Source organism: Pelodiscus sinensis, chromosome 7 (assembly GCF_052426305.1).
Source record: "Pelodiscus sinensis isolate ZL-2025 chromosome 7, ASM5242630v1, whole genome shotgun sequence".
In the NCBI taxonomy this organism is placed as follows: Eukaryota; Metazoa; Chordata; order Testudines; family Trionychidae; genus Pelodiscus; species Pelodiscus sinensis.
Genome location: NC_143058.1, coordinates 18,667,489 through 18,682,261, shown reverse-complemented (window position 1 = coordinate 18,682,261; position 14,773 = coordinate 18,667,489). Strand labels below are relative to the sequence as shown.

General features: G+C 50.8%; 1 protein-coding gene across 1 annotated transcript in view; it reads left to right on the top strand.

Annotated features, from left to right (window-relative positions):
• Positions 1 to 14,773, top strand: part of TMEM163 (transmembrane protein 163) — a 176,232-nt gene that overhangs the window by 135,655 nt on the left and 25,804 nt on the right. The window contains exon 6 of the mRNA XM_075933280.2: positions 6,179 to 6,290. Within this exon, the coding sequence (XP_075789395.1) occupies positions 6,179 to 6,290 (112 nt within the window). The remainder of the gene's footprint in view (positions 1 to 6,178; positions 6,291 to 14,773) is intronic.

Sequence of the window (14,773 nt, the reverse complement as noted above, 5' to 3'; positions counted from 1 at the left end):
AATTTCTCTTTGTCATCAGATCCCTTTTTGCGCTATGCAAATAATTATAACAATACTTAAGTTCTGTGCTTCAGTGACAAAAATAAAACATGCAGAAATATTTTTTCTGTAGCCCTAGAAATGATACATTTGTGTATTCAGTTTTGGAGTTTGAGAAGTTATATCTGTTTAGAACATGCAATACAATAATATGTTATCCATGGATTCCACAAAACTGGATAGACAAATTCCAACTACTTTAGAATAATAGAATCATAAGTTTGGAAGACCCCCTGTGTTACCAAAAGGTAACACACAACAGGACAGCCATAACAAATGGCAAACTAGATTTTAGGAATCATGGACAGGAAAAAAACATACAAAAGTAAACTGAATTCAGGACAAAAAACTATACTGTACATCCTCATGTTGAAAAACAAATACAGCATAGAATTGTAGCCGCTCTCAAAACAAGTATGATTCAGAAGAAACAAAACAAATACTAGAATAGAAGGAATCAGACACACATTTGTCAAGATTCTGAATGAATAGTTAGATTGCATATCTCTGTCAAGAATTCTCAAAATCTCTCCACCTGAGATCCTTAAAAGCAGCCATGTTTGTTTATTATGAACCTAATCCCACATTTTTTTGCAGTCATATCCCATAATCCTTTCGAGTTATATCATAAAACAGACTAACTCTGACTAGCAGATTGAAGGAATTCTGGTTGAAGTGAAAACATTCCTACTTGTCAAATTCCTCACTCATTGGCCGAATAAGGCAGAAATGGTGTAAATACCACAATCTATACCATAGCACACCATTTTCTAATCTTTGGTAAATTATTAGATACATTTGACTTCATGAACAAAGTACTAAATTATTGATCTGCACTGTTGAAATTCACTGTTCTCCCAAATACTGGAAAAAGCAGCAAGGATGGGCAAACATGCATCACTTACTAAAATCTGAAAAAGCTACAGAGACAAAGTGACCGATTTCCATAATAAAGCTTTCATGGAAAAGATACTATCTAGGAAAGGATCACAGATGGTGATCATGGAATCCACCAGCTAATTGAAATCATCTCCTGACAGTTGAAGTTACTCTCTCACTTGTGGAACAGGCCTATAGGGGAAAAATTGTAAATGACCTTACAGTTCTGATATCTTTCATGGTTGTACGTAGTGTTGTTGTAGCAGTGTTTGGTCCCAGGATATTAGAGAGACACGATGTGTGAGATAATCACCAACTTCTGGTGGTGAGAAAAAAGAGAAGCTTTGGAAAAGGGGTCTCAAATTCCCAGAGTGCTGGCCATTCCCATTTAGAGCAATTGTGCAATCTGCCCCAATCTGGCGGGTGGTGGGGAGTGTTGAGGGGGGCTGTCCATTGCTGCCCCAAGCCCTGCCCCTTCCCAGCTTGCCCAGCTCCATTCCCCCTCCCCCAGCTCCTATGGCCAATGGGAGTGTGGGGAGTGTGTGATCGCTGCCATGTGGCATCAGGCCTCTCTGGTGGTCCCCAATGCTACACCCTCAGAGTCAAGGTGCTGTAGGGGGCGATAAATGGGATTTGGGGGATGGTTACAAACAGGAGTCCCAGTCCTGATTGCGTAAATGCTCTGTCCTGGGATGGTCTGCAGGTTGGAAATTTTAGAGATTTGCTTTAGAATTATGCAGAGGAAGAGCTTTTAAAATTATGAGATGATTTTAAAAATGACAGTGGAGCTACTAGGCTTTGGATATTTTAGTCCTGGGTCCTGGAAAATAAAGACCTTCCATTCCTTAACACCTTATAGTTCTAGCTTGTATCCCAAAGCCATTCCTACCTGATTCAGCTTCTTAAAACTCCTTGATGTACTAGTGTCAGCCGACGGTCAGGGCACTGTGTGCGTGTGTGTGTTATACACCCGAGACTTCAACTGCTGAGACCGGGGTCCCTTGCAGCGGGCAACCTGGAGAAGGTTGACGGGTGCCCCAATTCTGCCAACTGACAGTCAGGGCAGTGAGTGGTGTGTGTGTGTGCTATACACCCGAGACTTCAACTGCTGAGACCGGGGTCCCTTGCAGCGGGCAACCTGGAGGAGGTTGACGGGCGCCCCAATAAGTTTACAGGGAGAGCTTATAACACCTCAGATTTTAGCTGCTAGGATACAGAAATCCCTTCGCAGCGGGCAGCCTGGGGAGGCTGAGAGGTGCCCCAACGGATCTGTCCCCTGGAAGCGACACGATCCAAAATGCCCCAGCTCTCCCTATATCTGTCCCTTATGATCGGCTGAAGTTCTTTTAAAATTGTGCTTGGTTCTGTTACAGCAACCGAAGGAGTCAGGTTAAAGCTTAAACAGTTACTATTTTATTGTTACAGGGTAAACTTAGTTGTTAAATGCTACTACTGTGTTACAGATAACACAGTCACTACAAAGGACAGGACAGAAATTACACTAATAAGTCACTTACAGGTACCATGAAACCCTTTTGGTTCTCTGAGCTCTTATTAAATGCATGCAAAATAGACACCTAGCAGGTATATATTCTAATCCCTTCATTCCAGACTTGGCGTAGCCAGCGTCTTTCTCTCAATCCCTTAGGAAGAAGTAGGACGAGGTTGGGCGTCCCACAGACCTCGGGAGACAATCAATACCTGCCAGCAGGTGTAGATGATTGGAGCTCAAATGGGGTGGGCTACTAAACCCCTCTTTATACCCCTTGGGTCACATAGGCTTCTTCCTGGTCTCAAGTGGCCAATTAGGAAAAATGGCTTTGAATGCCAAGTTTCCCACGGAGGGTGCAAAGCATAATTCACACCTGGGAAAATGCAGACAATGGGCACCTCTGGTATGTGATGGGCGAAGATTCCTCTTCTGGGACAGTGCAGGCGTGTCAACTACTGGTACTAGCCATCAGGGCGATGGGAGGCCCTGGGTCGTCAGCTAGCCCATTTACTGTCTGGTTTCTGTTTATGGTAGAGTCAGGGACAGGCAGCACACCTGCATTCCCAGGGCATCAAAGGCTGACTGCCTTTCTCTTGCTCTCTGAGGGGGGAGGGGGAGCGGAAACCAAGATGGGGTTCATGTCTAGCTACAACTAGGCTTGTGCAAACAACTAAATGTAAATTCTGCCTCACACAATTCTAGTTAATCAGGAAGGTCTCATCTCAGCTCTAGGTCTTACCTTTTTGAATGTGATATAGGAGACACACAGCATTTGCTCCACACTGAGTGCTTAGTGAATTCTTTGTTTGCTTTTGTAGATGAAGTTTCACACAGCTAGATCACGTTTCATGCTCTGACGAACTGTAGATTCCTTAATGGAGAAATTAGATCTGGTTTATTCACTTCAGGTATGTCTACACTTGCACCTTCTTTCGAGAGAGGGATGTAAATGCAGCTGAGCGAAATTGCAAATGAAGCGCAGATTTGAATTTCCCATGCTTCATTTGCATATTCGCATTATGGTGCTATTTCAAAAAAAGAAACGCTTTCTAGACGTGGTTATTTCAAAATAAAACCCTTCTTCTGAAATGACCCTTATTCCTCCTACAATGAGGTTTACCAGTTATTTCAGAAGAAGGGTTTTCTTTTGAAATAACCGTGTCTGGACAGCGTTTCTTTTTTCGAAATAGCGCCAGAACGCGAATATGAAAATGAAGTGCAGGAAATTCAAATCTGCACTGCATTTGCAATTTCGCTCAGCTACATTTGCATCCCTCTCTCGAAAGAGGGTGCAAGTGTAGACATACCCTTCTTGAGCATCAGGACATTTGATGAAATTCATTAAGGAATGAATGCTAATTAATTGCACATATATCGAGATGCAAATACCAATTTATATTTAGGATCAGCACTTGAAGAGTTTTTTTTCCCCACCTCCCTGAATATGTAAGGAAACTTGCCTTCATCTATAAAGAAATCCAAGGCATACCATAAGTACGCTGCCAGCCTTCTTCTGTAATTTGATTACATTTCTGATTAAATGTAATATTTAGAACTAATTAGGCTGTGCCCATATGGGGATCAGAACAATTTAAATATGCTTCCCTGGCTGCCTTGGATAGGGGTGGTAATTGATGAGTTATGTTAGTCAAACCAGACAATAACATGGGTAGTTAAGACCTAAAAAAAGACTTGTATGACACTGATCAGGGAGAAATGCTAAAACCTTTGCAGACCTGTCTTCGTTATACTTTTCCCACTAGTGGCAACAGTGAGAATTCTTGTGCAGACACCTAGTGGCATTGTTATGTCACCTTTGAGAAAAGACAGATGACAGCCTAGTATGTAAAATATCTGTGGTCTATCTGTACTGGTGGAGTTGTGCTAGTTGGGAGCGGATCACATGCTGCTGGTTGTATAGTCACACCACCGTCACATACTCCCTCCTCCCCATTTTATCACATAAATACCACCAGGATTTCCACTGACAATCAATGGGAGGCAGTGCTGACATTGTCAAAAAACAAAACAAAACAGTATTGCCACTCCAGTCCCCCATACCTTATTTACAGTGACAAAGTAGCAGATGGTTCTGGAAGACCCTGCATCCCAATCCCTTACCCCGAGCTTCCTTCTGCACCCAACCTCCATCTCAGCCCCGGCACCTCCTCCATAGACGAGCGTGGCCCTTGAAAACTTACCAAAATCGTGGACTGCCCCTCATCAAATATGATCATTCACCCCTAGATTAGGGTCTGGGTAGGTGAGCATCCGTGGCCTATAATATGCAGGTCACACTAGAGGCTCACCATGGTTCCTTCTGGCCCTAAACTCTATGGCTACATCTAGACTGGCATGATTTTCCGGAAATGCTTTTAACGGAAAACTTTTCCGTTAAAAACATTTTCGGAAAAGCACATCTAGATTGGCAGGACGCTTTTCCGCAAAAGCACTTTTTGCGGGAAAGCGTCTGTGGCTAATCTAGAGGCACTTTTCCGCAAAAAAGCTCCGATCGCCATTTTTGCGATCGGGGCTTTTTTGCGGAAAACAAATCTCTGCTGTCTACACTGGCCCTTTTGAGCAAAGGTTTTTCGGAAAAAGACTTTTGCCCGAACGGGAGCAGCATAGTATTTCCGCAAAAACACTGACAATCTTACATGAGATCGTCAGTACTTTTGCGGAAATTCAAGCGGCCAGTGCAGACAGCTGGCAAGTTTTTCCGGAAAAGCAGTTGCTTTTCCGGAAAAAGTGGCCAGTCTAAACACAGCTCAAGAGTCTAAATATTTTACTGGATGTAGTTGGGAATAGCATCATGTACGTTTATTTTCTATTCTATTTAAAGATGTTATGCTCTTTTGTTCCCAGTGCCCATAGTTGCTTCCAAAGCCCCTTTTTCCTTTCTTTATGTCTACCCTAGTTATAGTTACCGCTGCTGATAATATGGGTGAGATGGATCAAGTTAATGCCAAACCCTGCTGCTGTCAGTAAGAGTTTATGCCAGAATATTTTTATCATGATCCCAGGGTCCCATTGACATTGAACCACTCGAAGCTGCAGCGATGAGAAGACGTCAGCAAAGATGACTCACACAAATCAAGACAGTTTTATTAACACTGTGTCACAGTTATAAATTGTCTACAGGAGTCATACCTCACTGGAGGGATTTCAGTTGTTTGTGATACGGAATAGAATTTTTTCCTTTATTTGTATTGCTGTGGTAACAGGTTAAATTAAGAGCCAAACCAAAGCCAGTGGCAGATTGAGACACCAGGATTTTGGCTGCAGAAAGCAGGAATTGACAGCAAAGCTCCTACCAACTTCACTGGCACCAGGGTTTGGCCTTAGTCACCTCCCCTTAAACTAAGAGAAAACTATACACCCAGAAATTATGTTAAAATAATATTATTTAGCTCAAAATCAATGTAAGGAAGCCAGGATGACTTTGTAACTCAATTAACAGATTGGTTCTTTGTTTAACCATACCATGAGTTAAGTAGCCTCCAGTCAAACCTAGACCAAAAGGTTCCCTAACTTTGAGTAGTTTGGCCCAAGAGCCAAAAGTTTGTGCTTGGGCCTATCACTAACCATGTGTGACAGTGACTAGGAACCCCAAAGCGCGCAAAGGGTGGAATGGAAATCATAACTCAGAAAGTTTTGGTTTTTTTTGGTCGGATGATAAGTCAGCCATTTGAAAATAGAATCTGGCATTTAATATACAGGACAACTATATGTGGAAGACATACTAATATCAACCCTCTTCTCTTGCAGGATGACTTTCTGTTTAGTGTCTCCATTTTAAGTGGAATCCTTTGCTCTATCTTGGCAGTGATCAAATTTATGTTGGGAAAGGTCCTTACAAGCAGAGCACTGATAACAGATGGTGAGTAGGAAAATCTCTCATTCCGCATACAAATTATTCAGATAATATCATGTGGACTGAGAACTGGCTGAAAACTCAGGAACAAAGGACAGCTGTGTATGGGGAAATATTGAGATGAAGGCAGATGGATAGCTTAGTACCTGAAGTCAAACACCGTCCACTGATATTAGTAACTTACACCAGTGTTTTTCTAACCTTTTAACTAGTGACCCAGTGGAAGACAATTGTTGACACCCATGACCAACAGAGCTAGGGATGAGGGGTTTGAGGTGTGGAAGGGGACTCTGGTCTGGAACAGGAGGTTGGAATGTGATTGAAGCACAGTGGGTTGGGGTGGTTGGGATGAGGAGTTTGGTGTGCAAGAGCTCTGGGTTTGGGGGGGGGGGGCTGGGCTGGATTAGGGTATTACCTTACCCGGTTTACGTCTAGCAATTCCCAGTCAGTGGCGTAGCAGGGATGCTAAAGCAGACTTCCTACCTCTCCTGGCACTGTGGACCCCAGTGTGCCCCAGAAGTGGCCAGCAGCAGGTCCGGTTATTAGGCAGAGGTGTCCCAGTTCCCAGCTAATGGGAAGGCATAACCAGTGCTTGGGGCAGTGGCTGTGCATTGAGCCCCATCACTCCTCTGCTTAGGAGCTGGACTTGCTGGCTGCTTTCAGAGCACATCGTGTCAGAGCAGGTGCTAAGCAAAGCAAACCAATGCTTTATATTCTGTTGGGTCATGACCTGATGTTTGAAAACCACTGTCTTACCCAATATGCAACAGAAGATTTCAAGATGGCAAAAGTGTTTAATGCTTTGCTATAAAGGCTAATGGGAACTAGGGGTGCTGATATACAACAAATTAGACAAAGTGGAAGCAAAACCGAACAAAGAAAATTTGGTTGACATCAGTTTTTATGTATGCACACTATATAGCTTGGATAGAGACATTACTAATACATTATTGATCCATGCCCAGCAGGCAAAATTCACTTCTGCCCCTCAGGGTGTACTGATTTTACAAACAGAGAACTGGGGGAGGAGGGTTTCCAAGAAGATTGAATCTCTCTCCCTTCTCCCCATTGGGCTGGAGCAGTAGCAGCTGCTCATGTGCACTCACTCTGCGAGGCAGAATGTCACCAGCCACTCTTCCGAGATGGTCCCTGTGGAGCTGGTGCAGTTCTTAGCTCAGTGGAGCCTCACTTGTTACAGGTGCACTTCTATGTCTCAGCTATCCCGCCCCGCCCTCCCCCCATGAAACTACTCTAACTTTGATGCAGCTGGGGTTCTTCTATGCTCCCATTTTCAGGGGTGCATTTCATTCACTGCATATTTCTGAATAGAAACTGTTTGTAAGAGTTGTTGAAAGCAGCTAGTCACTCTTGCTAACCCCCTGGATGTGGGTGGGTGGTATTCTTGTTGCTGCTGTTTTTAAGGGTGCAAATATGCTCCCATGCTCTTTTTAAAATTCCCCAAACCCAAAGTTCATAAAACTTCAAAAAGGCCAGAAGGATTTGCTCTGTGGACAAGTGAATCTGCAATTATGGCAGGGATGTCATGGGAAGCAGCAAATCCCTATGGGTATGTCTACACTACAAAGTTAGTTCGAACTAACTTTCATAGGCGCTACACTAGCGCTCCGTTAGTTCGAATTTAATTCGAACTAACGGAGCGCTTAGTTCGAACTAGGTAATCCTCATTCCATGAGGATTAAGCCTAGTTCGAACTTACTAGTTCGAATTAAGGGCTGTGTAGACCCTTAATTCAAACTAGTGGGAGGCTAGCCCTCCCCAGCTTTCCCTGGTGGCCACTCTGGCCTAGTGCGGACATCGTGGACCTCGTCCACAACCTCCGCACTAGGCACAGGAAAGTGGCCGGCTAGGGCAGGAGCTGCCAGCCTGGCCACCCAGGAGCAGGTGTGCATGAAAATCAAGGTGGTCCACTGAGACCCCCGACCCTGAGCCCTGAGCTTACAATGGCCGTACTGGGTCAGACCAAAGGTCCATCTAGCCCAGTAGCCTGTCTGCCGACAGCGGCCAACCCTAGGGACCCTGGAGGGGATGGACCGAAGACAGTGACCAAGCCATTTGTCTCGTGCCATCCCTCTCCAGCCTTCCACAAACCTTGGGCAAGGACACCACTCCTACCCCCTGGCTAATAGCACTCCATGGACCCAACCTCCATGACTTGATCTCACTTCCCTTTAAACTCTGTTCTAGTTCTAGCTTTCACAGCCTCCTGCAGCAAGGAGTTCCACAGGTTGACTCTTTGCTTTGTGAAGAACAACTTTCTGTTACTAGTTTGAAGCCTGCTACCCATTCCTTTCCTTTGGTGTCCTCTAGTCCTTCTTTATGGGAACTAATGAAGAACTTTTCTATATGCACCCTCTCCACCCAACTCCTGCTTTTAGAGACCTCTATTCTGTCCCCCCTCCGTCTCCTCTTTTCTAAGCTGAAAAGTCCCAGTCTCTTTAGCCTCTCTTCATATGGGACCTGTTCCAAACCCCTGATCATTTTAGTTGCCCTCCCCTCTCCCAGTCTCTCTCTTCCCCTCTCCCACCTCCTTTTCCCAGTCTCCCCCAGTTTTATTCAATAAAGACAGATTGCATTTTGGAAGACATGTTATCTTTATTTTGTACATCAAGAAGAGGGGCTAGGGAAGGGTAAGTGGAAGGAGGTGAGGGAGGAATGGGGCACGAGCCCCCGATGGGGAGGACTGGGCTGGCTCTGTGGGCTTCTGGGGGTGGAAGCTCTCCTGCAGCCCCCCAATTGCCCCCTCTCCGCAGATGGCAGCCTGCGGCAAGTGCAGCCGGGCTGATGGCCGAGTGCTGTGATGTGCCCAGTGTGGGCACTCCGGGCACTCCAAGCCAGGACTGCTTTGCAAGCGGGGCACCCCTGAGAACTGTCTGTCCGGGGTGGGGGGTCGGGACCCTTTAAGCACAGCCCTCGGCTAGCCTGAGACAGCATCTCCACGCTCTAAGTCCTCCTCTGATGCCCTGCCGGCACTGCTTCCGGCCATCCTTAAGCCTGGTTCAGGGTCCACTTAATGTGGACATGCTAGTTCGAATTAGCAAAACGCTAATTCGAACTAGTTTTTTAGTCTGGATCCGTTAGTTCGAATTAGCTTAGTTCGAATTAACTAATTCAAACTAAATTAGTTCGAATTAACGTTGTAGTGTAGACGTACCCTATTAGAGTTCATGAGGGAGTATGATGGAACTACTCTATATACAGACACAGCAGATAGGATATAATTTATGATGGGAATGTCATTTTGTTGCTCTGGAGATTTCAGCCTTCTTTTTCCCCCTCAACTTTAAATTAACTCTAATGTCTGCTATTTAGTTATGAACAATCGTTCGCTATGTATACTTCCAACACATCCAAAATGCACTGGGTGAGGTACAGATACAGAATGGCTGTGTCTACACTGGGCCACTTATTCCGGAAAATCAGCCGCTTTTCCGGAATAAGCTGCGAGCTGTCTACACTGGCCCCTTGAATTTCCGGAAAAGCAACGACGCTGTACTGTACAAAATCAGCCGCTATTCCGGAAACCGTACGCTGCTCCCGCTCGGGCATAAGTCCTTATTCCGGAAAAGCTTTTCTGGAAAAGGGCCAGTGTAGACAGCTTTTCCAGAAAAGCAGAAGAAACAGGAAAAAGCGCTTTGGACGCCGCGAGACCCCGTAGGAGCCTGGACTTCCTGGTAACCCGAGCTCCCTACAGAGCTCGGAGGCTGCTGGGCGCCCGTGGCAGGAGCCTGCCGGAGAGCGTGCAGCTTGAGCTCTGGCACGTGGCGCTCTGCTGCCCAAGAGCCACCTCTGAGCCCAGCATGGCAGCTCCGGGTGGTGAGCCACCTGCACCCGCAGGGGAGGAAGCCGCCAGGGGCCGGAAACGCCGGGCCCCATCCTGGACCCCCAGGGAGCTGGAGACCCTCCTGGACTTGTGGCAGGAGGAGGAGGGTCTCCACGACCTGCAGTCCCGCCGCCGCAATGCAGACCTGTACACGCGGCTGGCGCAGAACCTGGCACAGCAGGGACACCCCGGCCGCACCTGCGAGCAGGTACCGGTGCAAAGTAAAAGAGCTGCGGCTGGGATATGTGCGGGCCACCGACGGAAGGGGGGCAGGACCCGATGCCTGCCCCTATTACGACCAGCTCCACGCTTTTCTGGGCCCGCCAGCCCCGGAAGCCCCAGCTGTCCCTGTGGACACCTGCCAGCGCCCCCCCATCAACCGTCCCACCGAGCCAGGGGAGGGAGAAGACAGCGCCAGCGCGTCTGGCGGTGAGGAGGCCAGCATAGCCACCGCCCAGCAGGCCCCCTCCAGCAGCTCCTCCGAGGCCGACGCCGGGGAGGAACCCACTGGTGAGTTTGTGCAGTTTGCACTCCCAACAGGCGGGGGGCAGAGGGTAGGGGAAGGGCCAGGTGCCTGGAGGGAGGAGGGGGAGAGCATGTTACTCAGGCCACGTGAGCTGCACGCTGCGTGGCATGAGGCAGCAAGCAGCACGTGCAACCATGTGCAGCCTGGTGACCGAGCGGCACGTGGCCGCGGCAGGCAGCTGCAGGGCACGCCTGGGACTGTGCTGCTCACACACATTCGGCGGGACCAGGGGGAAGGGTGGATGCCGGCTGGAACCGGCCAGGGCCCCAGTGACTCAGCCCAGAGCCCGCAGCTCCGCCAAGGGTGCAGCACGGAGAACGGCAACACTGTCCCATGCCTCGCTGTGAGGCACAGCCAGCTGCTATTGGGTACACCGCAGCATCACGGTCCTGTGACCCTGGACCCCCACCGAGCCCCTCGCCTGCTCCCAGTGCCTTGGCTGTCTCCCCAAGGGAAATCCCCACTGTGGCCACACATGTCCCTGGGCTACCGGGCTTGCGGGAGGGATAGTCGGAGGGGGAAGGGCCCCTGAGTGTTGCTGCAAGGATGGAACATCCCCCCACCCAGTCACTCTTCTGGTTCCGTCCAGGAGATATCCCACGTGAGGGGATCTGAGAGCCCAGACCGCCTCTGCCAGATGTGCTCTCAGGCACTGCGTGGGGATGCATCTCGCTCCCTGTCTAACACCAGTGATTAGCCCAAAGCTTTTCACAGTCTCCACCGGCAGGGAGTTCCACAAGTGAATGCAGCACAAGCACCCTCCCGCCCTCCACGGGACCAGGATACAGACCGGTGCTTACAGTACTGGAGGGGGGACCCTACTCCAGGGGCGGTCCCCCTTGCAAACGTACAACACCGGGGACAGGAGGGGAACCGAGTGGGCCCAAGCCACACAACTGTGGGGTCACCTGGGCTCAGGGGTGGAGGGCATGCGGTGTGGGGATAGTGGACGGCCTGCCTGACTGACCCATCCTTTCTTCTGTTCCCTGCAGCGGGACCCAGCACCAGATCCTCCACTGCGGCAGCAGCGGCACCCCCAGCAGGCCAACCCCGGAGGCACAGGCTCCGCCAGAGGGACCAGCTGCTTCGCCGGCATGTCAACGCCGTGGAGGCAATCCAGGCCTCCATCGCGGAGCGGGTGCAGGGGGACCTGCAGTGGCAGCAGGACGGCTGGGCTGTCTTCCTGGATGAATGCCGAGGGATGCACACCACAATGGACACGCTGACGGCACATATTGTGCATGCCATTCACTATGGCATGGGCGGAGCCCAGGCCCCCGCCATCCCTCCTGTAGCACAGCTCATGCCCCCTCCCATCCCAGCTCCTGTCCCTGTTCCTGCCCCTCCTCCTATCCCAGTTCCTGCCCCGGCCACCTCCACGTGCAGCCTGCCCCGACGTGGTGTGGGCAGGCTGGCCCCTGGAGGAGCGCTCGCAGGGGACGCCCGTCCCAGTAACTGCCCCCCATCCTGTCGCAGTTGAAGGTCCCCCCCCCCTTCCTGTCCCAGTTGAAGGTCTCTTCCCCCCCCCCCCCCCCCCGTAAATAAACAGTTCTCTATTTTGCTGTTCATTGCTGTGTTGGGTATTGTGTAACTCTAGGTAGTGTACGAAATGATGTGAGATGCCAAGTAGCCACTTAAAGTTAACATGGTGCCAAACTGTGGAGAACGAAATCTGTACTCTATCTCTGGGGGGGGGGGGGGGGGCCTTCGTAAGTGGTCAGTGGTTTGTGGCGCAGAAATAAATGCTGACACTTTTCAGTAAAATGTAAACCACAAACTATATTTACATAGATAACAAACTAGCAAGAACGGTTACACGATGCACACAACAGATAATTAAACAGTCTAGGCGCAGGGAGGACGATTGTGGTGTTGCTGGCCACCTCAATCCTTTGGTCCTTCTGGGACTCCGGAGAGGAACAGCCAGAAGATCCCTCGATGGAAGATGACGGTGAAGCTGGCCACCTCAATCCTTTGGTCCTTCCGGGCCTCAGGAGAGGAACAGCCAGGAGATCCCTCGACGGAAGATGACTGGAATCAGGTACGCTGACTTCAGCCTTCCACACGAACCCCGCATCCTCGTGGCTGTTCTTCGGGACAGGCGATGGTGGCCTAAACCCTAGCCTAAGCTAAAAAGGAAAACCCTAACTAAGCCCGACGCACCCGACGAACAGACTCGATGACGGCCGACATGCTTTCACCCGACGCTTTACAATTGGGGGGGAGCTAAGGGGAGGGGGTGGGGAAGGGGAGGGGACGGGCGGGAGTAGTCTGGGAACACCCAGGCGACCCTACTACGGGGCTTGGGCAAACATGTCCACCAGGGCCTCTCTGATGCGCACCGCATCCTGGCGCGCCTGGCAGACGGCAGCTGTGTCGGGCTGTTCCCAGGTCTGTGCCTCGGCTGCCACCCATGCAGGGAGGAAGGCCTCTCCACTGCGCTCCACAATGTTGTGGAGCACGCAGCACGCGGCCAGGACCTCCGTTGCATTCTGCTCACCCATCTCGAGACGGGTGAACAAGCAACGGAAGCGGGCCTTTAAATGTCCAAAGGCCAGCTCCACTGGGTTTCGGGCCCGGTTGAGGCGGTCGTTGAACCGGGCCCGGTTCTGGTCCAGCTGCCCTGTGTAGGGCCGCATTATCCAGGGCATCAGGAGGTAGGCCGCGTCCCCGACGACGCAGATGGGCATAGGCACATCCCTGACAGTCAAGTCCCGCCGGGAGAAGTAGGTGCCCGCCTCCAACCTGCGATACAGTCCAGAGTTCCGGAGGATGTGGGCGTCATGTGCCCGGCCGGACCAGCCCCCATAAATGTCCAGGAAGCGGCCCCGGTGGTCCACGAGGGCCTGCAGAACGATGGAGCAGTACCCCTTGTGGTTCATGAAATGGCCCGCTCGATGCTCTGGGGCCCGGATGGGGATGTGGGTGGCGTCCAGGGCTCCCCCACAGTTGGGGAACCCGAGGGCAGCGAAGCCGGCCATGGTATCATCCACATCGCGCAGGCGGATGATTCGCGGGAGCAGGACGTCGTTGATGCCGTGGACGACCTGCAGAAGGGTGCAGAGAAACAGAAGGGAACATATCACATATGGCAGGGGTGAGTGTGCACTCCCTTAGCCCCCCCCTTGATTCCCTCTCCTCTCTCTCTCTCTCACACACACACACACACACACACCCACCCGCCCCTCAGGGCCCCCCCCCCCCACCGGGCCTGTGCAAGGGAGGGGCGGCGCAAACCCCTGGGCGACCCAGCCAGGAGTCTTGGCTGTCCCTGGGACTGGAGTGCAGCACCCTCCCCCCATCCCACTCCCCCTGGGACTTACCTCGATGACGATCACTCCAATAGTGGATCTTCCCACCCCGAACTGCTGGGCCACCAAGCGGTAGCTGTCAGGTGTGGCCAGCTTCCAGAGTGCGATGGCGACCCTCTTGTTGACGGGGATGGGTGCCCGCAGCCGGGTGGCGGCTCTCTGCAGCGCGGGGGTGAGCCAGGTGCACAGCGTCAAGAAGGTCCGCTTTCTCATTCGGAAATTCCGGATCCACTGGTAGTCGTCCCATCGTTCGAGGACCACCCGGTCTCACCAGTCGGTGCTGATGTCCAAACTCCAGACGGGCCGGTCTACAGTCGGGTGCTGATGCCACACGGTTGCCAGGGCCACCCTGGTGAGGGAGTCCAAGGCGGTCTCTGCCTCATGGTCCATGAACAGCATGGCACCGGCCTGCAGCACGAGCCGCAGGCACCTGTACAGCCCCAACAGGGGCCCGACCAGGCACATGGCCACCCGTGGCTCCATAACAGACAGAGCGGGGCAGAAAAAAAAACCGCAGGCAAAAGCAGTTGGGGCCAAAGGGTGGTGTCCCCAAAAGTCAAAGGGCACCCACAGACCCTGCAAAGGGTGTCAGTCCCTGGCAGAGGCCCCAAGGCATGGGAGCAGGAGACCAACGGCTGCCCGGCGAGACCCCTTTAACCGCGTGTCTGAACAGCGCTCTGGCCCCGCCCCCAGAAAGGTCTGGTGGCCTTTGCCCTCTTCAAAATGGCTCCCGGCTTCTGCTTTTCTGGAAAAGCGCTTCGTTACGACGATAACTCCGGGGCCAATGTAGACGCTCCTTTTCCGGAAAAAC